This window comes from Pleurodeles waltl, chromosome 1_2, assembly GCF_031143425.1.
Source record: "Pleurodeles waltl isolate 20211129_DDA chromosome 1_2, aPleWal1.hap1.20221129, whole genome shotgun sequence".
NCBI classification, from domain to species: domain Eukaryota; kingdom Metazoa; phylum Chordata; class Amphibia; order Caudata; family Salamandridae; genus Pleurodeles; species Pleurodeles waltl.
Genome location: NC_090437.1, coordinates 161,969,075 through 161,993,627, shown reverse-complemented (window position 1 = coordinate 161,993,627; position 24,553 = coordinate 161,969,075). Strand labels below are relative to the sequence as shown.

Sequence of the window (24,553 nt, the reverse complement as noted above, 5' to 3'; positions counted from 1 at the left end):
ATCTGTAGGTGTAGCCCGTAGGTACTCGCAAAGATTTTACCCGGGGGACAACATTTTGGTGTATGATGTTGATCAAGGGCTGCAATGATGCCAACATGGTAGCGGTCGTGGTTGGGGGGTCGTTCAGAGGTGCATTGGAGGTAAGGTGGGTTTGGGGAAGCAAAGCATATACATCTATTGGCTGAATTGCACAACATGAAACCAGAAAACCTGGCATTAATCCTGGCTTCCCCACTTTACCAAATTTTGTGATCCTAGACAGTTGTTTTATTCAACGTTCCCTCCATTATTATCACATATAAGAGGACTTGAAATACAGGACTTAAGGATTCACGCTGTACTAAACTTTCTCCTGTGTTTGATTTAATAAATAACAATGTTGTTCCTGTATAATAGGAACCCAAGCCACCCAAATGGTCACATAACTGATTTGCTTCTCAGTTCACTATTGGCTTTGTTGCTCAGGTGGGGAAAATAAATATTTCCAAATTCATGTTTAAACAGTTATCACCTAAAAACAAATCTCAATGCACTGATTTAATTTGATTTGCTAAGGCAAAACGTTTCTGCGTGCTAATGATATACACCTTTTGAATATTGGAGAGGTCATCTTATTTTCACACTTTTGCTGCCAGATGTCATTAAACATAAAAGTGTTCTTAAAGTTAAATGGTACTAGACAACCTAGGTACATCGGTTTTTTAACTTAATTTAATCTGAAAGCGTGTTTAATTGACATTCTTAGATGTCAGTGCTGAGGCTAGTAAAAAGCAGCACATTGCTGCTGTTGACCAGGGGGCCGCATGCAGCCCCTGGGCCGTACTTTGAGTATCACTGGTGTAGCCTCTCTCAGAGAACAATAGGGGAGTAAGGTGCAAGAGAAACTTCTAGCTTGAAGGGGGGGGGGGGGCTCTGATTCTTTCCATTAATGCTCTTCTGTCTGACCCATTAGAAAGGATCCCTGTAATGATCTGGTGGGGATGGCTAGGCAATGCACATCTGCTGTAAGAAGTTTCTTCTAAAATCTTCTTTCCTAGGTACCACTAATGTGTAGCCAACTCACAGTGGTACCCAGTCTCACAGCAGGCATGTGTGCCCTATGCTCTCCACATGCAACCTCTAGACATGCAATTGACGTTGACGTTCATGGCATTCATGCCCACGTGGATGGGGGGAGGACATGGTTGCAGAGGACTGGCAGAACAATATTCAAAAAAAGCGGAAGAGGCCGGTAAGCAGCTGCTTTTTTGTAGGTGACTGGTGAAAAGGCCATTCCTGCTGTTGTAATCACTTCACTGTCATTCTTCCCCAGTACAGTGATGTGGCAGTAGACACACTCATTAAAAGGAGGGTGTATTTGGTGTGCCCCTCACCTGTGTGTTGAGGTGGGGCAGTCAAAAACACTACAGCTTGCTATTGGGAATACGAGGCAGGGCAGACCACTTTTCCAGGACACTTAGGGAGCTTTTCTCTGTCTCAGAAACCACTCTAACAATAAATTACTGCTCCTCTGTAAGTGCAGACACCGGCTGCATTCAACTGTATTTTCGGGCCTCTTTGTAGGACAAGAACAAATGATGTGAGACAGAGATTCAGTTCTCAGTTCACAAATTGCTTGGCTGACTCTGAGGTTTGCTTTTGGGATTTTGAGAATTCATGCAGAAGAATTTGAAGTAATCTCATATGAACTTTCAGAACCTCTGTGCTGAAATGGCTTTCGATGATTAAACCAGGTGAGGCCTGGGGCAGAAGAGTGTAAAAGAAGGCAGGAATATTTTCTTGAAAATTTCGTAGTGGGTTATGGAGGATCCTTCAAACCATCTCAACTTGAGCTCTTCTTATTTTTCTTTTTTTTTTTTTAACATTTTTTTTTTTTAAGCTATTACTCTTGTAGATCAAAAGTTTGCTCAGTCCTAAATCGGAAAAAGTGATGGACAATTGACTCCAACTTTTCTAATTGTATTTATAAAGCTCTTACTACCCCTGATGAGGAGTCAAAACACTTTTCGGCGAGTAGCACTGTACACTGGAACCCCCAAAAAATAGTAGTGGATTAGTAAAGGGGGATATGGGCACATTTTTATTATTAATATAGGAAGGTATGATTTATTTTGAGCGGAAGACGTGAGTGTTAGTTGGCTTGAATAGAATAATGGAAGAATCAAGAAGTGTTATTTGGAAGATCATAGTAGCAAGATGAGGTTTGGATGTGTAAACGAGAAATGGATGTGGGAAGAGTCTGTAGAAAGGGATTGGGGAGATCACATATTTTGAGACATGCCGCTAGATTTACCATACTATTGTTGTACTTGATGCATTTTTAGTTTCTCCTATGTTTTTATTTGTGCTATTATTTTGGCTCCAAATTTGTTGCTTGAGGATTTGGATTGCCAGTCCATAGTTCTAATATGCTTTTTTTAAATTACGCTGCTCTCCAGGAGAATGTAAAGGCTGTTTTTAATCTTGTATAGTTGATGGTGTACTTCAGCCTGTTATAGCGAGTCACCACCGGCCGTATCTTTTGTTAGTGGTCTAGTCTTCCTCAGTAGGAGGAGACTATATAAGACCGATGCCTGCACGTCTGCGGGGAACCCTTGGGAAAATTGAGTAAGAAACTGCTGTGAAACAGTGCCTGACAGATTATTACGAGACACCCCTTTAGATTTACCATCCTATTGTTGTACTTGACACATTTTTAGTTTTTCTTATGTTTTTATGTGCCACTATTATTTTGGCTGCTAACCTTGTTGTTTTGAGGATTTGGATTACCGGTCCATAGTTCTAATACACTTTTATAAAATTATGCTGCTCTCTAGGAGACTGTAAAGGCTGTTTTTAACCTTGGGTAGACAATAGTTGATGGTGTACTTCCACCTGTTAGAGCGGGTCACCACCGGCGTCATCCTTTGTCAGCATTCTAGTCATCCTCAGTTTGAAGAGACCCTATAAGACCAATGCCGGCACAGCTGCGCAGGTGACTAGCGGGTGTGCCGTTGGTGCGCCAAAGACAAGCCCATCTGCGTACCAACAATGCACAACACGAGCCATGCTGCCGGATTTGTAGTAGTAGTATCTGTATCGTACACTGAGGAAACCAAGTCTGCTAACCTCAGGCGACGCTAATTTGGACCTGGGTTTTGCCACAAGGCTATAAGATCTTTCATAAACCCTGCGCTCTGAGTAAGGACTGCAGACAAGTTTTAGTTTGCATGGATAAGTAAGACTTTGTCCCGCTTAGCCTGGATGAGATTTTGGGCCTGAGCTGTTGGGTTTCTCCCTTACGGACAGTAAGCGCTTCTCCTTTGCGGGAATCATGTGTTACCCAACCCCCCACCAAGACTGTTGTGTAGCTATTTTAGCCATGTTTTGAACACTTTTAAGGTAACTAGTCCTGCTGCTGTGCACTTTAACCCTGTTACGTTTTATTCAGCATTGCTTTATTTTCCTAGCAATAGCAACATATGCGGTTCTGTTTTATTTTCTTTATCTCACTGTACTTTCGCCTAGGAAACCATTACGTTCTTAGTAGGACATTTATTTACTTTGTGCTTTCTCCAAGGCTACAGTCATATAGGGTTGGCGACAAATGTGGTATGCTGTGTCTCCAACATTCACAGAAAACACACACTCCTATATGGGGATTATTTCTTAGAATGTCAACTGTTTTATTATAAAAACGCCCCTTTGTACCAGACACGTTAGAGGAAGATTCCAGCCAGATGACCACGACTGTATGCTGACTGCTTCGCTGCAGCTTCTTGCTTAGGCAGCCGGCCCCCCTGATCCACATGGGAATGGTGTCTCTCTAGACTACAGGCTTCTTACTCCATGCATGAGTGATGATGTACCGCCCGGATGGGAAATCCCAAATGGTAGATTAGGCTTATGATGCTGTGCTCAGATATAGTGTAGGTAGTAAAAATATATACATCACTCCTAGTGACCGTATGGTAGGAGTATTCTTGTGTTTTACTCTGTTAGTCACCTGCTTGTTTTTATTGTGTTTTATCATCCTAGTTATTGCAATACATGCCTTTTTATCTAAGATGCAGTTACTTCAATAAATACTTATTGAACTATATTCTGCCTCTGTTGTCTTTGCCTGTATGAGACTTTTGGTAACTGAGAGAAAGGGATGGGATCTGATATACCACGATTCTCCTGAGGAGTCTTCTTGACAGGCGTCCGGGTGCCACAATCATCTCGGCCAGAGATGAGGCGCTGCTAGTTAGCCAGAGAACCCTGATTAGGCCAACAGGCGTCATGTGGTGTGGAATTCTACTGAGTAGCCACAATCCAGGTAATCCTGTCTCCCAAATCCAGTAGCCTTGTTACCATAATGGACTCTACGCGACAGGACCTTCTAGCATTTATCTAAATCTCTTATTGACATATTTGGCAACATGGCCTTGGCCCATTCTAGATTTCTTATACTAGATGATTTTAACCTCTGGGCTGATGGGGGGGGGGGGGGGGGGGAGGAGAGGAAGGGGGAGAGGGGGAGGGAGGAGAAGGGGGGGAAGGGAGGAGGGGGGGAGGGGGACGTGGAGGGGGGTGGGAGGAAGAGGGGTGAGGGGGGGTGGGAGCGGGGTGGGAGGAAGAGGGGGGAGGGGGGGTGGGAGGGGGGGGGTGGAAGGGAGGGGTGGGGGGCCCTGGCCCTGCATTAAAATTAAAAGAACTTCTTTGGTCCTATGATAACTTTGGATTGCAACAACTTGTCCTGACACCTACGCATAGAGACTGACATTCTGGATCTCATTTTCTCCGTTTACAAACTTGCTTCTGTCAGGGACATCATCCCGTTCTGCTGGAGAGATCACTTTCTGGTGGCCTTTTCTATACAAGTCAGGGAATCTACTCCGCAGAAGGCTAATAAGGCGTCAAGTCGTCCTGGCAGAGTGGAACAAACTCCTTAAACAACTGAGAGACAGGCCGTGTTTTTATGTTGTCAGTAGTGGAACTATAAAGAGGAGGACAAGACTGCCTTTAAATAATCTAAAATTCTATCCCTTCTCCCAAGCACTGTGTAACAATCTTGCAAATTTCTTTGACAAAACAAATGAACAAAATGATTACCGGCATTGATAGCCCAATTCTGGCTTTCCCGGGAGCTAGCTCCACGGTGGTGATCAACAAAGGGAAAGGCTCTCCATCTAGCACCAGGTACAACATTTCTTCAGTTGTGTTGGAACATTTTGAATGCCCTACGCAGGATGATTTTGTCTCTTTGGCAATGTCTTTATCCTCTGGTTCACCTGCTGATCGTCTAGTCTACCTCATAGGATATGTAAGACGTTTTCGATGGAACTCTTTCCAGTGCTCTGGCAAGTATGTTGCCAATCTTTGCAGACTGGTCTGGTCCCAGTGATGTGGAAAAAGGCTATTGTGACAACTGTACTAAAAAAATAAAATAATAACAGTGAGATCCAGCAATTCATAGTAATTATAGGCCCATTTCACTCTTACCTTACCCTGTAAAGATCCTGGAACGATGGGTCAGCAAGTTCCTATCCAATTACTTGGAAAGTAATAAAATCCTGGAAGAACATCAATTTGGATTTCAACCAGGGCATGGGACTGAAACAGCTCTTCTCCCTGCTATGGATGAGCTGCAAATACGTGTTGATAATAGTCAATCGTTGGTTTTGATTCTTTTAGGTCTATCCTCTGCTTTCAACACAGTTAACTATAACAGGCTCCTGGTGAGGCTGGAATCGATTGGCGTAATGGGCATGGCTGCAAAGTGCCTTCAGTCCTACCTATCGGAAAGGCAGGAAGCGGTGTCTCTGCCTCCTTTCTGTTACCATTTTTGGTCATTAAACACAGGGTTCCACAAGGCTTTTCAATCAGCCCCATACTTTTTAATATCTACATAAGCCTTTTAGTCAAACTCATTAAATCACATGGTGTCAGCCTTAATGAATTAAGCAGATGACACCCAACTAACTGTATCACTGAAGGGTACTCTAAGGATGCCATTGGAGGCCTTTCGTTATTGTATGAATGATATTGTTTAGCTTAGAGTCAATTTTTTTTTAAATTAAATGGAGACAAGACCGGGTCTGTTGCTCAGCAAATAAGTCTCTGGCCACACTTCGTTCTAACTTCTGGCCAGTTCTTCTTTCCGATGGGACTGCGTTCCTGTCTAAGAATGTAAGTAATCTGACAGTAATGTGACTGTTTGACAAGAAGCTGAGCCTTGGAGCTCACTTGAATAAGACTGCACAAACCTGCTTCTCTTTAATCCAAATATTGCATAAGATTCTTCCTCAGTTGCCCTCTTTTTGGAAATTCCTGGTAGTCCGCAGCGTGATCTTGAGCAAGCTGGACTACTGCAATTCCTTGCTCTTAGGTGCCTCTGAATATCTGCTTAACAGGCTTTATGGAGTTCAAGTTGTAGGGGCCATATTGGCCTTGAACAGACCTAGAAGATCTTCAGTATCCCTAGCTCTGAAGGATCTACACTGGCTACCACTAAGACAAAGAATCCTGTTCAAATCCTTGTGTATTGTCCACACATCTTTGCATAGGCTGGGCCCAGCTCCTTTACAAAAGAAAATACATTGGTATGTCCCCGTCAGGAGTTTGTGCTCCTCCTCTGCAAATCTCCCCAGGTTACAAAATTTAGGAACTCTAGACAAGGAGGTTGTGCTTTCATGATCAGTGCAGTTCATCCCTGGAATCATCTTCCAGATACTTTGCGATATCTCTCTATTCTGATGCACTTTCAAAAAGCGCTAAAACGTGGTTATTTCCTCAATGATGATTATAATCTGAGGGTAGCAAACCGTTGTGGCAGTTCTCTCTCATTTTTGGGGGTTTCACACGTCCCCTCCCCCTTTTAATTTTTATTTCTCCCACAGCACCAGATACCTGTTAGGTGACAGCTGCACTCTATAAGAGATTTGAATACACAAAATAAATAAACAGTGCTCTTCGTTGAATGTTAAATATATATGAAGATAGATATGCAACAATGCTAATTTCAATCTTGTGCTTGGTGCTCTTTTTAATGCGATACTAGTGAATAAAGTGATCACATGTTAACAAAAATTGGGTCCATTGATCCAAATACAACAATGTGAATAGGGTCCACGTGTTAAGTCAATGGATCCGTTAACACAATTGCTTTAGGGGACTGTAGTAGATTTGTCAGACTCCATGATTAAAAAAGGAATCCCACCAAGGCTAGAGAACTGAAATCTACTCAGCTGGACAAGGGGTTTCTTTTTAGGATTTTTTCAGATATGAGTGCTAGAACAATCTAGAAGCCATTGAGAATGTGAGCAGTTAATTCCACTGTTGTGCAACAAGTGAAGTTGAAAGTGTTTGTCTACCTGCAAAGAAATGGAATCTTTCTTATTCAAGACCTCCTTATTATGTGTATTAATTGAAATAAACAAGTTATTTATCTTGGCATCGCCTGTGGCTTCTGCTCATTATTATTGATGCTTAAAATCTGTCACAATGGCTTCATTAAGGGCAATGGCGTGGCAGTGGGCTATAAAAGCAGGTAGAGCCCGTATGCTGTCAACATATTAATGCTCGATTTTACAACCGTTGTTGCCCAAAGGTGCAAGTCAAATGCTTAATTAGAACATTAGACTCAGTGCTCCAGTGAAGACAGTAGAGTGACCGAGTGTTGCTAATAGCTGGTATAAGGTTTCTGCTCCGACATTTCAATGAATGTCTCTTCCCTACAATTTCGAACATTTTAATCTTAGTGGATAGACAGCTCTCATAGTGTAATATCCCTCCTGCTGAGGGCAATGCCAGTCATTTATGGACTCATTCTTGTGCTGTATTGGACAACAAATAAAACCATGTAAAAGTGTTGGATTGATGTTTATTTTTGTAACTAGCAAATCGTGTTTAATCAATGAATGTTGTGAGATTGCTCACTGTGCCACTGAATTCAAACTGTCTGGCTGATGAGTAGTGATACCCTGAAACCGGTCCCAGGATGTTTGTTTCCTGTCCAGGGAGGACCTGGCATTATGGGCTGGACTGTTCCCAAGGGGAGCAGGGTCAAGACTGATTTTCAAATGGCTGGGTTCAAACTGGGGTTGCGTGATGAGCAAACAACAATGGATTAAACGAGATCTGTGACTGGGGTTGAGTGTTTGAAAAGTTTCAGCACTCTGTCCATCATCCTTTTGTGTTACTAGATGTGAAGTAATGCCTTAATCAGTGGCAAGGAGCTCCTTTTCTTGAAAAGGTAACTGTGCTTTAACTTCAAAAAGGTAAAATTGTACAGAGAGACAAAGTTAGGATTGGAACACAATCTGAATATGCAGTTTAAAGGTCAGGGGGAGGTGGGTCTGAGTCTGCCCAGTCCAGCCTGCTTTTCATGGGTACGATCATTACATTTCTCTACAGGCCATCCTACGTCTCATCATTCTCAAAAATATTTGTGTCTGAAATTATTTAATGAATACCCATTGCAGTCCTGTTACATAGGCAAATCAAGACCTGTATCACTGACTGGGTACACTGACCTGGTATGTGAGAGAGCACACCTTTAACTGAGTACACCGGATGAAGTCCGTGCCACTGTGCATATCATAATGAATTCTCTTCCCCCAGTGCTGCCTCAAACTTGCGCCCCTTGTAGGAGGCTGGCCTGGCTTGTAGTGGGTACCAGAGGTACTTACACCTTGTGCCAAGTTATCCCTTATTATTGTAGAAGAGGTGTTTCTAGCAGCTTAGGCTGATAGAAGGTAGCTATGGCAAAGCAGCTTAGGCTGAACTAGGAGACATATAGAGCTCCTACTATACCACTGGTGTCATATGCACAATATCATAAGAAAACACAATACACAGATATACTAAAAATAAAGGTACTTTATTTTTATGACAATATGCCAAAAGTATCTCAGTGAGTACCCTCGGTATGAGGATAAGTTAGATACACAAGATATATGTACACAAACCAAAATTATGCAGATAATAGCAAAAGGAAGTAATGCAAGCAATGTAAAGTTACAGTAGATTGCAATAGGAGCACATAGGTATAGGGGCAACACAAACCATATACTCCAAAAGTGGAATGCGAACTACGAATGGACCCCAAACCTATGTGAGCTTGTAGAGGGTTGCTGAGACTGTAAGAAAACAGTGAGGGTTAGAAAAATAGCCCACCCCAAGACCCTGAAAGGTAGGTGTGAAGTGCACCTACTACCCCCAGAGAGCACAGAGGTCGTGATAGGGGGATTCTGCAGGAAGAACAAACACCAGCAATGCAACAACAGTGGATTTCCGGACCTGAGCACCTGTAAGACTAGGGGACCCAAGTCCAAGAGTCGCAACAGTGTCGAGAGTGGGCAGGAGCCCAGGAAATGCCAGCTGAGGGTGCAAGGATGCTGATACCGGGTGGAATTAGCTTGGTGTTCTGCAAGAACGAAGAGGACTAGGAACTTCCCCTTTGGAGGATGGATGTCCCACGTCGTGAAGAAGCTTGCACAGGTGTTTCCACGCAGAAAGACCGCAAACAAGCCTTGCTAGCTGCAAGGGTCGCGGTTAGAGTTTTTGGATGCTGCTGTGGCCCAGGAGGGACCAGGATGTCGCCACTTGGATGAGGAGACAGAGGGGGCACCCAGCAAGTCAGGAGCCCTCACAGAAGCAGGCAGCACCCGCAGAAGTACCTGAACAGGCACTAAGAAGAAAAGTGAACCGGAGTCCACCCAAAGTCACAAAAGGGAGTCCCACGACCCCGGAGGACAACTCAGAAGGTTGTGCACTGCAGGTTAGAGTGTCGGGACCCAGGCTTGGCTGTGCACAAAGGAAATCTTGGAAGAGTGCACAGGAGCCGGAGCAGCTGCAAATCACGCGGTACCCAGCAATGCAGTCTAGCGTGGGGAGGCAAGAACTTACCTCCACCAAGCTTGGACTGAAGAGTCACTGGACTGTGGGAGTCACTTGGACACAGTTGCTGAGTTCCAGGGACCACGCTCATCGTGCTGAGAGGGGACCCAGAGGACTGGTGATGCAGTCTTTTGTTGCCTGCGGTTGCAGGGGGGAGATTCCGTCGACCCACGGGAGATTTCTTCAGAGCTCCTGGTGCAGAGAGGAGGCAGGCTACCCCCAGAGCATGCACCACCTGGAAACAGTCGAGAAAGCCAGCAGGGTGAAGCGATACAAGGTTGCTAGTAGTCGTCTTGCTACTTTGTTGCGGTTTTGCAGGCGTCCTGAGCAGTCAGCGGTCGATCCTTTGGCAGAAGGTGAAGAGGGAGATGCAGAGGAACTCTGGTGAGCTCTTGCATTCGTTATCTGAAGAATTCCCCAAAGCAGAGACCCTAAATAGCCAGAAAAGGAGGTTTGGCTACCTAGGAAGGAGGATTGGCTACCAAGAGAGGTAAGAGCCTATCAGAAGGAGCCTCTGACGTCACCTGCTGGAGGAGATCTGGGCACCTCCCCTGGGAGGTGCAGGTCAGGGGAGTGGTCACTCACCTTTCCTTTGTCTAGTTTTGCACCAGAGCAGGGCTGGGGGATCCCTAAACCGGTGTAGACTGGCTTATGCAGAGATGGGCACCATCTGTGCCCATCAAAGCATTTCCAGAGGCTGGGGGAGGCGGCTACTCCTCCCCAGCCTTCACACCTATTTCCAAAGGGAGAGGGTGTTACACCCTCTCTCAGAGGAAGTCCTTTGTTCTGCCTTCCTGGGCCAGGGCTGCCTGGACCCCAGAAGGGCAGAAACCTGTCTGAGGGGTTGGCAGCAGCTGCAGTGGAGACCCCGGAAAGGCAGTTTGGCAGTACCCGGGTTCTGTGCTAGAGACCCGGGGGATCATGGTAATGTCCCCCCAATGCCAGAATGGCATTGGGATGACAGTTCCATGATCTTAGACATGTTACATGGCCATGTTCGGAGTATCCATTGTGGCGCTGTACATAGGTAGTGACCTATGTACAGTGCACACGTGTAATGGTGTCCCCGCACTCAAAGTCCGGGGAATTTGCCCTGAACGATGTGGGGGCACCTTGGCTAGTGCCAGGGTGCCCACACACTAAGTAACTTTGCACCCAACCTTCACCAGGCGAAGGTTAGACATATAGGTGACTTATAAGTTACTTAAGTGCAGTGGTAAATGGCTGTGAAATAACTTGGGCGTTATTTCACTCAGGCTGCACTGGCAGGCCTGTGTAAGAATTGTCAGAGCTCCCTATGGGTGGCAAAAGAGATGCTGCAGCCCATAGGGATCTCCTGGAACCCCAATACCCTGGGTACCTTAGTACCATATACTAGGGAATTATATGGGTGTACCAGTATGCCAATGTGAATTGGTGAAATTGGTCACTAGCCTGTTAGTGACAAATTTGGAAAGCAGAGAGAGCATAACCACTGAGGTTCTGGTTAGCAGAGCCTCAGTGAGACAGTTAGGCATCACACAGGGAACACATACAGGGCACATACTTATGAGTACTGGGGCCCTGCCTGGCAGGGTCCCAGTGACACATAGACTAAAACAACATATATATAGGGAAATATGGGGGTAACATGTCAGGCAAGATGGTACTTTCCTACACCCCCTTTTAGTGAAAGGAGGACCCGAATGTTATAAGCAACTGTCCCAACTTTTAGAGTGTAGGCAGCAACCTTGCTTGCATTCTGTGCTGGGGATGTGCAGAGATACCCCTGTGGGTGGGTGCAGTTGTGACTGCACTCGCTAGCAGGGGGATGTTTGCGAGTGGTCTAAAGGACCCCATAGCCCGTCTTTCAAGGGACACCATCAGGACACACCGGATGTGTGGCGCAGAGTCAAAGGATCCCATCACTTGTCTGGGGGACAAGCCTCTGTGCAAATGAGGAAATGCCTCCTTGAAATGATGACCAATTACAGAAGGGTCCTCTCAAGAATCTACGACCCCTTCTGTAATACCAAAATGACCCAGTGGTGCAAAAATTGGGCACAGATGCCTGTTATTCCCAGGACACTTTTAATAATATGGCTCCATGTGAATGTAATTCAACTAAGCGATCTTAAAAATTAGAAAGGGAGGACACTTCCTGTCACAAAGAGAAGCTAATTGTACGTCCTTATTGCATATTTTAAACTTGCTAGTGTGATTTATTGAAAAAAAGAAAAACAGTGTACCAAGTTCTACAGAGCATTGATAATTAAGTTGGGTTGATGGATGCCATGAGATGGTGCTGAGAGCATGATGGATGGTGAGTGAGTTGGTCTTAAAATGAGTTTCAAACATATTGCTTATGTGAGTAGAAATGTTCCTGTTTGTAATTAATGAAACTAAGTTAAAAGGTAGTTGCGCTCACCTTAAATATGCTCCTGAGAAGTTCATTTGATTCCTAAAATGTTTGGCTTGAGAGACATACTCTCCTTTTGCTACTAGTAAACCTGGAGTAAGACTAAGATCAACTCTTCAGGGGTCAGGGTTTGTTGGGTCAGTAAAAAACCTACATACATTTACCAAATTCTGACATTCATTAGATTTTCGTTGAACCGCGAAATGTCTCTCCCTGTTCGTGAGAAGCATTGAGGGCAAAGGCACACATTATCCTATGTGTTAAAGCCTCTCAATTTTATAGTGGGCAAGGCACCAGGCTTTGACATTTCTCATGTGCGACTTGCTACCTGTTTCTTTGTGTTCTGTTAATGACCATTATGTGGTGAATTGAAGACTGACGTTTTTTCATGTATTTTTTTTCTGTGCTTTTTGTCAGAATTTTAAATTGGATTGCCAGGAAGAAAAGGACAAGTGCATTACTGCCAATGGAGGCTGTTACAGTAATCCAGTGTACAAAGAAATAGCTGCTGCTAATGGCTGCATTAACAGAATGAGTAAAGAGGAGCTGAAAGCTAAGCTTATAGAAGTCAAGCTAGACCCCAGGTAAGACCGAGTGGAAAAACATTCAGAACTTCTACAGATTGTTGAATTGGTTTAAGCTGCCTGTTTGGCAGTATGGTAATTACTAGGGATTTGTTCTTTTCATTGTACCTCAGGAAACATGTCAGATTTTAGTTGTTGTCTGTGCCTTATTTTTTAAAGGGATGCAACTTTGACATTGTACCCATGACTTCAGCACTTCCTGCCTTTGGCTGTGTTGGCTCTAAGGAAGCAAATGAGACGCACACTCACTCGCTTTTACTGTGTCCTCCCACCCCCCATTCCAAAATGCTGTCCGTTCACTCGTATCCTAAATATCTCCACCTCTTAGGTTCTTATGGACAATTTCACTTGCTGCGTTTTCCTTTTTGGGAGAGTGAATGTTTACAAGGAAAGCATTCCGATTACGTTTAGAAGAAAATCAGTCAGTTTCAGTACCGTTATCTTCTCCAAATATGCTGTCAAAAGGCAAGGGTCATTTTTCACAGTTTAAAATCAGTGTCCACTGCAAAACATCCCCTTTTGTTTCCATTTTTATTTGCTTGAATCTTTATTTTATTTGTTATTAAAAAATAAATAAAAAAAAAATAAGTTTGTGTACATTAACTGCTGTGAGGAAAATCAGAAGCACAACTCCTGGTACAGCCTATTCGGTTCAGTCGCGCTGACTTACAGAGAACCATACAATCCTTTTGTTTTCATGATAGAAATAGTTCACTCATATTATACCATAACTCACTTCTCCGTCTCCTGTCACAGTTCCTCACATATTATGGGTCATATTCCGCAGGGGCCTGATGAAACTGGAGGGGGGCCCCCTCCAAAGAACATAGAGGGACCCCCTCAGGACTCACTCAGAAGCTCTCAGGCTAGGGTGCTGTGCTGTGCTGTGCGGAGGGGGGGTTGGGGGGGCTCGGAGGCTGTGGGGCCTTTGTTACACCACTGATACTTAGTATGTGAGAAATTATTATATGTTTTTCATTTGATTGGTGAAGCGCACACAATCTTGCCGTGAATATATTCTTAGGATTTTTTTTAGTCCGTTACTCTGATTAAGTGACTGTGGTGGTGCACAAATGCCCTTCAACCCCCCCCTAAAACTTTTGGTCCAAGTGAAGTCATTTATAATGGTGGAGGCAGGCGAGTTCTGAGTCAGTTGAGTAAGACACTTACCAGTGGTGACATTTTGAAATGGCCTATAAAAGGGAATCATGGATTCGGTAGTCGTTTCCTTTCTTCTGCTTGTGGGAGGATAATAGCCCAGCCTCCATGTGGAGAACTTTGTGAATGGTCACAGGGTAAGAGCATGTGCTGGCCTCAGGCACCCATTGTGATTTCCCCGCTATCTCTCTCCCTGAGATGGTAGGTCAAACTGTTTTCGAAACTCAAGAAGGACAGGATTGTTAAGCTTGCTAGGATGTTCGTAAATAAAACACTAGAAAATATCTAGTCCAGGCCATGATATTTTTGTGCACACAAAGATAGTTGTTGTTTTTTCTTTTTTGTATTTTGTATAAAGATACTGTATTCAGTATCGCCCGTGTGGACTTGGAGGACGTTTGACTGCCTCTAGGAACTTCCTTTGGGAGAGTCTGGGTAGATTTGGTATTTAATTTCAGTTTATAGCATGGATTCCGCTGCGAAAAACTCAGCTTGCCGTAAAGGCAGTAGTTAATGGGAAGGTAGGCAATACTATAGAGAGAACCTGGTTGTAGTAATGTGTTCATCATGACAAGGATGTCTGCTATCCTTGGACTCAGTCGAACAAACACCAAGGTAAGGCGTGTCACAATCAATTCGCTACTTGCTGAAGAGATCATTTCTCTACCTGGATGTTTATACTGGAATGGCTGTGAACAGGAATAGGTTAACACCACCCACTTCCAATATCTGAGTATCCAAGTCAGAGGTGATATTTTTTTTTTAAATGTTTGAGGTGGATTAACATCCTGTCCTTCCAGTGATGAATAGATGTTTCAGTTTATGATAGGGTTAAACTTCATTGTAATTGCTAGGTTAATATACAAATAAATATGGAGGCCTTGCTGGGTTTGGTTCAGTGTTCATTTTCAAGCCTTCCTGATCAATGAACCCAGTAAATGCTTTTTTATAGTATACATTTGCATTGGCATTTAAATATGACATGGATGTCACATCACTGAATTGATTACAAATAGAGATGCAAAAAAACAAACCCAGCCACCCACGCTACCCAGGCTGCTCCACTCCGACACATAGCATTGGCATGAATAGCACAAGGAAAAGTGGCTCAAAGCAAGAGCTGAGTCAAGGATGCAATTCCAAATAATCAAAAACAGAAGCGGCACTCATAAAGCACAGACCCTTAATCGCACATCTAATCTACCGCCCCCGCTATTGCCCCTCCTAAAACCAACCACTCTCAGGTCACGAGGGCAGGGAATCCGGGGGGCTCCAGGAGCTCAGCAGGCCTGCAATTCATCCGTCAGTTTGTTGTCCCTACGTGTTCATCACATATGTCTCTATTTGGTCACTGCCTACTCAGCCGTATCTCGCAGCTATGCAGACACTTTCGGGGCCACAGGAGACAACACCCTGATTGCTGTCCTCTGCTTTGCAAGTACCAAATCCAAGAGGATAGGCCTCCAACTAAACTTTTTTGTCTTTCGGGTCAGTAGCATCTCTGGGAATGTATGACCCCTTGACTGCTTTCAGGGACTCCAAAATGGTGCACCAGCAGCTATCCAAATCGGGGCACTCCCATATCATATGGATAAAGTCCACCTCCTGTCAGGCACAGCGGGGACAGGAGAAGGAACGTGCTGGGTAAATGGTATTCAGCGTGGTTGGGGTGGGTTATTCCTGATGGACGACATTATACTGGATCTGTTAGAACCTCAAATTCACAGATGCTCCCTTATCCCGTCATGTATTCCCTCCCAATCTCTAGGTGAAAGGGGCCCCCCGAATCTGCAAGATCCCAGAGTTAAGTCCTCCCACAGAGCTCCATAAACATGCATGATCAGTTTCTGGCCCCCAGCCCTATTCAGTAAGGTTCTCAAAGTTTGAGATTCCTGGGGGGGCATCAGGGAAGGAGGGCCATATTCCACAGGACTTTGCCGCCATCTTAGAAAATTGTAAGAACTGACCAGTCCCTAAGGCAAACGATTCTACTGCATCTGGCAATGTGATAAATCTATTGTTGGGGTATAAGTCTCACAAGGTGTCACATCCACCTTCATGCCATTTGTCAACTGACTTTGTTCGTGCAATGAGTGCAAACGGGCACAGCATCCAGCCACACAAATACAGGGCATACGGAGCTCTACATGGGACCTGCCAGGGCACTCTCCTAGGCTCTGCACACTTGATGGGGCACAAATGGCACAGCCTCCGGAACCCCGGCTCCCAAGATTTACGAGTTTAGGCAGAGTGACACCCTTGCAGGTACTCCTCCCCCATTTTTTGCTGTCGTCAAACCAGAGCACCACATGTTGTAATTGAGCCTCAAATAATATAGATCCAGACAGGGCATTTCTAACCCCACCTTCCTCCATGGACCATTAAGAGTTGCAAGACTAACCCTCTTCCTCGCCGAGGCCCATAGGAGCTCAACCAGCAGTCTATCCAGTTCTACAAAATATTTCCTAGGGATCTCGAGCTTCCTGGAAGACCTACAAGCATTGTAAAAGAACAATCACTTTCACTAACTCCAGCTTGCTCATCAAGGACAACCGGAGCGTATTCCAAGACTTCACCATGGGCCTGAGCCCCTCGACCACTCTGCCTATATTTAAAGCCTTGAATGCTGCTGCTTTATGAGCTGGGGGGGGGGGGGGTCCTGTAATTGTCTACCTGCCAACGCCTTCAACAGGAACAGTTTTGTTTTGGTTTGTTTAACATTCAACCCAGACACTTGGCCGAACTCAGACAATACAGCCAGCATGATAGGGACCGAGTACATTGGCTGCTGCAGGTAAACAAAGGTATCATACGTGGTCACCCCTACTTGAACTCCCCACTCCTGCAATGCAGGATACAACCAACAAATCTGGGGCTATATTTCCCACGTAAAAGGCAGGGGCAACAATCGGCAGCCCTGCCTTGTCCCACCCACTCGTGTAACTGGGGCATTGTACTACAACTGCACCCATTTTATGTAGCGCTCCCCTATGCCCACTTTCCACAAGACCAGCCACAGAAAGTCTGACAACAGGGAGTCAAAAGCTTGTTCTATGTCAAGCAGCACCAGAGCATATTCTTCATCCTGCAACAGAGGAGCATGCATGACTAAAGAAAACCGACACCTTGAAGAAACACAGAACTTAAAAAGATAAAGCAACAAATCAGAAAGTTGCAAGGGACCTGGCTCAAAACTGTCAAGACAAACTGCAGTTACACAAACTTAACAGAATATACAAATCATCAATCAAAAAAGCTAAAAAAGGGTACTACTCAGGCAGAATTCAAAATGCTCAATCTACAACCAAGGAATTTTATAACATTCTCAATGAATTTCGAAAACCTACATGTATGGAAGGAGGTCATCCCACTACTCAAGATTTCACAAACAAATTGGCAACTCACTACACAACCAAGGCAGACACATTGGACTCGTATTTAAAACAGCTGAAAACCATCAGCACCACCCCTTTCCTAAAATACCCTCTAAGAATAAACCAACCCAACCGCTACAGTCCTTCAAACAAATATCCCAAGGTGAATTTATGGATTTGGTCAAAGCAAGCAGACCTTCCGGTTGCCCTTCTGACCCTTGCCCACCACAAATCTTCAAGAACATTCTTCCATCTACTTCTGCTGCCACACCTGTTAGAAGAATCATCAACAACTCTTTAACTACAGGAACTTTTCCTGTAGACCTGAAAAAGGCATACATACAACCGTTACTATTAGCTGTCATTGGTGCTGGAATGCCAACCACTATTTCCTCATTGTAGGTGCGTCCAGTTTATCCTTATCGGCTCCCAAAAGGGAGCCCAAGTGTTGATCTGCAAAGTAGGCCCCCCTGCCAGTGAATCAGCAGGCGCTGCATATTCCTTTTGAAGGTGCACGGCAAAGTCCTCAGTGATTTGTTGTTTGGAGAATACCTCCCACTTTTGCACATTTGGGACTTTCACATGTTGGAGGAGGGGAGCATCTCTTTTCACTGTAGAGAAGCGTGGCAAGCATTCTATCATCTTTGTCTCTCTCCATATGGAGACTCTGTCTATAGCTGGTACGGACAAAACTATCAAAGTGATTCAATGTTTCCATCAAATCTCGCTGACACTCCTTTCACTCAGCTAGCTGCTGTGGCTGTGCAACCATATTCTCCTACAGTACCCCAAGTTTATTCTCCTGGTCATCTAGTGACCGAGCAAGCTGCTGTTCCATGCAATATGTCACAGTCGGGCAGTAGTATCTTCATGGCATTCCTGTTCAGTGGCCCTGACGTTTGTACTACCCCGGTTTTCTTCAAAATAATGATCCAGCAACTCAGCCACCACATGCGCAAATATCGGGTCTGATAAATGCCTCAACTCGCATCCTCCATAGAGGCACCCCTAGGCGCTGTTCTACTCATTTGAAATTATATCAACAAGGAGGTACGATCTGCCAAATAGAAAACGTTGACTATGGTCTAGACTAAGACACTGGACATTAAGCAATAGTCCAACCAGCTATTAGTGCCTGTGGCTGGGACAAAGGAGGAATACATGTTACTGAAAGGATCACTAGCCACCACTACCACTGGACCCAGGAGCTCCCCAGTTTCTCACTGAACACTGTCCCAAAAGAACAAGAATCATCCATGTTGGGCTCATAGACATTAACAAAACGGATATCCCTAACATCAAGCGCACCTTAGACTATCACTTATTTCCCTTCATAGTCTAGTTTCACACCCTTCGCCTCAAAAGAGGCTTCTGGCACGACCCAAATAAATGTCCCTCTCGCATAGCTAGAGTAGGAGGTATCAAATATTTGTCCTCTCCATCTCTGCCTCACCTGTGCAACTCATTCCCCCCAGGTATGGGTCTCGTGCAAAAATGGCACAAGATCCCATAGTGCCTGAGAAAAGAGTATACCCTGTGCCTTTTGGTGGGTTGTCACAGACCTCATGCATTCCAGGTTAACGATTTCCAGGCATTGGCCATTTTTACAATCAAAGCCGTATGCTTGTGTCCCATTGCGCACCACTCATGCAGCACATCCTTGCACCCTCACTCAAGCACAACACCACTCTCCCCAATCGAGAATGGTAGAGCAGGCTCAATCACACTACAGTCCCAACATACCACAACAAATAAGTCACAGAGAACTCCCCCATAACCCCAGAGGCAGTGAGTCTAAACAGCACCAGCCGGAACAACCAGGCCAACAATGAGCAACCGCTGCCCCAACCCCTCCCCCGAAAGGCAAAAGCCTCAACTACTTAATCTGCATTGAACTGAGGGCCGAACATCCCACTGTGGCGGTGAGGCCAAAGGCACTCAAACTACATGTTTGGGACCTTGGCCTTCTCCAGCCCCACTGCCTGTTGAAATCAAGGAGCCCACAGAAGCTGTAAAAGGAGAAACCAAGCAAATCACACAACAGCAGCCCCACTACCCCATCCCTGGGGATGGAAGGATCAGTCCTCCGCAAAACGACATCTATGCAAGAGAACGAGCTGCAAAAATATGTATGTTGATATACATGACAAGAGAAGGAGCCACCAATTAAACTTTGAATGTACACACTAGCCCATATAGGTGCTTTAGCTCATTTGATCATGGAGCCTCCTGTGGGTCCTAAACGGTTCATGGGTATCTGGCACATAACTGGAGTCCTCTAACTTGACATCAGAGGAGTTTTTCCAGTCTGGCTTGCCCCAACATGGGCCTCAGAATCCGCACCATCACCATCTGTTTTGTGGTTTAAGGGTGGCTTCCGATTCACTGCACCCAGTGTATAAAGCCAATCACTAGCCTCCTCTGGGTGTGACAACGAAGAAGACTTTGCCCTCATATTGCACTGTCAATTTCTCAGGAAACATAAGGCTGTACTGTAGCTCGTATTCCAACAGGCGCTTTTTTGTGGGTAGAAAATCTCTATGGAGTTCCTGAGCCTTACTCTTGTAGTCTGGGAAGATCATAATATTCCTACATTCAGATTGAGGTGCCCTATGGACTCTGACATGCTGCAAGAGTGCATCACAGTCTCTAAAATTAAACAGCTGGGCTATGATAGCATGAGCTGGCACCCCCAGGTCAGGGCACAGGAGCCAATGCTCGGAGGGCATGCTCTGTAGTGAAGAACTTGGAGAGTCTCAGTGGCTTCAGCGTAGTCATGATCCATTCCTCCAAGAGCAGCTCCAAAGAATGTCCTTCTGCTCTCTCAGGAAAGCCCACAGATTGAAGGCTGTTCCTCCTGGAACACCCCTCCGCTCCTTCAATGTTGTCCTCCATGTGTGCAGAGAGCAAGGGGAGCACAGTCACTGTCTGTTTTATAGCCACAACCTCCTGTTGGTGCTCCACAATATGTCCTACAACAATGAAAACTCTTTCCGAATATTACGAAAGTTGGTTGGAGTAGGCTCACCTCCACAACCACTGTCAATCTTCACAAGCAGGGCCCCATGCGAAACCTTTTATTTCTGCCAGAATGTTAGCCATTAAAGAGCCATTGGCTCTCCGGGAATGATCAGTTTGGCATGGTCTCCCACGGCACCCCCTGATGGCAGCGGTAGGGCATAATTGTCAGTCATGTCGGTCGGCACGGTTTTGGTGGGTTTGTCCTTCATCATAGTGACCACTCAGCTGGAGCACATCAAGAGAGCCTCCCCGAGGCGCTCTGCACCAGTGGGAGAGTGAGGGCCCCACACCAGTCTTGGATGCGAGAAGACAGTCCTCCAGTGGCCCCCAGGTCCCCAAGCCGATTCCAAGAACTCACTCGTACAAACCCCAGACTCCAGGAGGGCATCCCACTATATGAATAATGCAGCTTAGGCAAATGTTGTTGCGCACTCTGCGTGGCCCAGATCTGGCCTTGTGGCCCACTGCACTTCTCACGAAGGGCCAGCACGGCCAGGCAGTGGGTGCTTCCACCTCTCCGAACCCGGAGGAGGCACTAGGGACAGTGGAGCCCCCGGCTCCCAGCTGTTTAACTGCATGGGGGACTGGACCACCATCACTTCAGCACTGCGCCTTCTCGGCCCCTCTGTGGACCTCAGTGCTTCCTGCACTGTGTCTGGGCGGCCTTCCACCTGTCCCACAGGGCAGCAAGGCTTGAACTAGCCCCCGATCTGCTGCCACTCCCCAGGGCCTCTGTATGCAAGTGGCGACGCTTCAACAACCCACCTGGCAGGAGTCACCGTGACAGCCAGAGAGGCCAGCGCAAGGCTGGTTACAGGCATAGGCGATCACTTCCTGGCCTTGGCTCAGACACCTTTTGAGGCCCGGCTCGACCTCTGATGCACTGCCAAATCACCACAGGCCACACAGTAAGGCCTTGGTTAATGCCCACCCTCCACCGGGCCCACTGCCAAGGATTTCACCAGCTGCACTGACTCCCGTGTCAGAGGTGGAAAGCACCTGCTCACAGTCTGCTGGGGACCTTCACTCCCCCTTAGGCCAGGATGTCTCAGGATTTTAAGTTTGCTCGCGGGTTTGTCTAACCGGCCTTCTTACTTGTTCACACCCTATTCAAGAAATGCTGTTTTAGTGTTTGCAGTCTTGAACATCATTGTGTATTTGGACAAAGCATAAATCAGACAGTTAACGCTTGAAGCTCTTCTGAACTACAGGAGATAGTAGGGTTTTGTGTCCCAACATCCGGCTGTACTTTTGAGCTACTAAGTGCCAATATACGTTGGCCTTAGGTTGCCCTATTCGGTCTGATTTTGGGACTTTGGAAATACTGTGTACCTCTAAACTATTGTTAAACTTTGTTTAGGCAGAGCATATCTCTGCTCACCTTCTGTTAAAAAAAAAAAAAATACTTGAGACTGACCATTCAATTAAAATTTCTGTCTCGCAGTAACTGCAAATTTTATTCAAAATCCTGGAAATAAATCTTCTTGCTTATGAGGAAATTGCTTTTTTCCAGCAATATGTTGGGCTTTCTACTCGGGTTTTGTTGGAATTTACAAAGCCATATGTCTTAGTGGTGTACTTAATTGTGGTAATTTGAGAACAACTCTAAGTGCAAATGTGAGGATACATTTCTGGCAGTATATGACAGTTCATAATTTTGCCAACTAGTTCCTGGACATTATAATCGAGTCACTTCACTCCACATGGACTTACAAAAATGCACCACTGGCTCAGGATTAAAAGTTCACTTGTAGTATAAAAATGTAACATTTGTATAATGTAACTACTTATTTCGAGTATATTGTTTGATCTGCCCCCTTTTACATCTGTCTTCCTTGTAGGTTATACCACAAACTGAGCTCCCTATTTGGTAGTCTGGCACCTGACTTGCTCAAGATCTTCCTGTAGACTTTATGCGATTTTTAAAGTAACAAATTATTCTTACACCAGGACATGTTATTTAAAAATGGCAGATGCTCTGTATCTGGTGCAGGTTGCATAATCCCAGTCGTTGTTCATGCTGGCAGTAAACAGTGGCACTGTACTTGGTGCGTCCTGCCACATCTTTCCACCGGTGTGGTTCTTTTCTTGCCATTGCCAAATCACCAAATATGTATTTTTTAGGTTCCATTGCGCAGTGATTTCTTAGAGAGCTTGAAAAGCACCTTATTGGGAGTGTAATTGATTTATTTCTAAATATGTGGTATCCTTGTTTGAGCAATACATGGATTTGACATTCAGTTTATAGTCTTGGAAGTGGCTTTCTCAATACCTATCACTTCTGCCAGGTGAAATCTAGACACCATCACTGAACAATCTATTTACAGTCTTCCTTTAGGACAAAGTTGTTCTTAGGAAACATCCTTATTTTTTAACTGCACGGTTTTAGGCTGCTACATCAGTCAGGTTGTACGTTTGCCAGCTTTATTCCAAAGTCTGGAACACCAGTGGTGGCGTAGACAGAAAGAGCACATTGTCATGAACGTTTTGGTGGTGATCTCATTGTCCTTGGACCACCACAGACTGAGTTTTAAGCATCAATGTTTTGTAAAAGTAATGCCCTGCAAAGTATTATGGGTCGAGTTTCCCTGAGTGCAGTGAATATTGTATTATCGACTCTCCCGCTGTGCTGGGAGAGCTGCTTTCGCTTTCAGGATTTCTGTTTTACCGTAAAGCTTTTACCAATTTCAAGTGTTTTTAAGGGGAGCGCCACAAGAAATTACTCTGATTAGGTAACTGTGAACAATGTGACCAGCGCTTCAGTACTGCAGATCGAGTTCACGCTGTTGGCGCCATGCAGCATCAAGGGGAAGAGATAAAAAAAAAAAAAAAAAAAAAAAGTAGTTTGCCCATGCTTAAGTATATAGGCACTCGTGCAATAATCAATGTAACAGGGGCAATCTGCAAGGCGTGACTAAAACTGCCTAAAGGCGGAACAAATGTAAAGCATTTACCAGTGACATCAAGTGATTTTTGAAAGGCAAGCCCATGAACGAATGAAAGTGATGCATGTGCTTAAAAGCCCAAAATGCTTGCAACAGGTCAAAGCTCTTGCGTGCTCGACCTAAATATGACTGCATGTTGATTTTCTCGTTCTGATGGAAACCTCCCTCGCTATAATCTTTATAAATATTTTAAAGGAGCAGAAACCCTTTTCTTGGGAGCTACAGTGCTGATGCACTTTTTTTTCAAATAACACTCTCTAAATGTGAAACTACAGAAAAACAGACGGTAGAAAACAGTGTTTATTTAAGAAAGAAAGCAAATTTTTGCGTTTCAAAGGTTCAGCCTGGTATCAGACAATGATTTTAAGATTATTATTCTGGGTGGAATTCCCCACCAGAGAACTCTTTTTACAACTATGTAACTTGCATTGCAGGGAGGCACTTCCCGTTTTGTACCACCCTGTGGAGTTAGTGGAAAGTGTGAATTTTTGTTTTGTTATTTTGCAAAATTGCAACCACCCACCATTTCCCTCACGCTCCGAAAAAGACTTGACAACTCTTGTGTCCTCAGACTATGAACCTAATCAGTATCTGAGTCATTAGATCACGTCTGGAAAGTGTAACATTACATTTGTGTCTTTTGCCATTGTTTTTACTTCATGAGGTTCATTTTTTTCTTAAAATGTAAAGATTTTCAAAAAACGTTATTTGAATAATGATGGAACAGAGGCAAAAATAGTTTTTTGTGTGGAAAGTTTATGAATAGCAGTTCAATGTTATGTACAATCAGTCTGTAAATAATAATAATATATATATGCACACACACACACAGATTGACATAAAACTCTTCATGCACGAAGCCTATAAAGATTTTGCTTATATCTATTAAGGGACGCAAGAACATTCAGTCATGTTCTTTAGCTTTACCAGGTTAACACATGCCTCATTTGTCAAACAGTGTCGACATATGACCTTGCACCCACATTTGATCATGACATACGTTCATAAAGGCCCCGTATTTTTTCAAATGTATTCATCTTATCTCAGATTATTGCAGTTAGCTCTTCCATGGCATATATCGACCATAGTTTGAAGTACCATATTTCTGAGATTCTGTTAACATGAGAGAGAGTAGTATCAATAACGCAATACGTATCGGGTGCTGGGAAACCAGGTAGACTTAACCATCAGGGCCTATAACCTTTCCCT

At 44.7% G+C, this 24,553-nt stretch overlaps 1 protein-coding gene across 2 annotated transcripts in view; it reads left to right on the top strand.

The window, feature by feature from the left end:
• Window positions 1-24,553, top strand: part of ERI1 (exoribonuclease 1) — a 154,196-nt gene that overhangs the window by 40,395 nt on the left and 89,248 nt on the right. For both annotated transcript variants that reach the window (XM_069236876.1, XM_069236875.1), the window contains exon 2: window positions 12,680-12,846. In XM_069236876.1, the coding sequence (XP_069092977.1) occupies window positions 12,680-12,846 (167 nt within the window). The remainder of the gene's footprint in view (window positions 1-12,679; window positions 12,847-24,553) is intronic.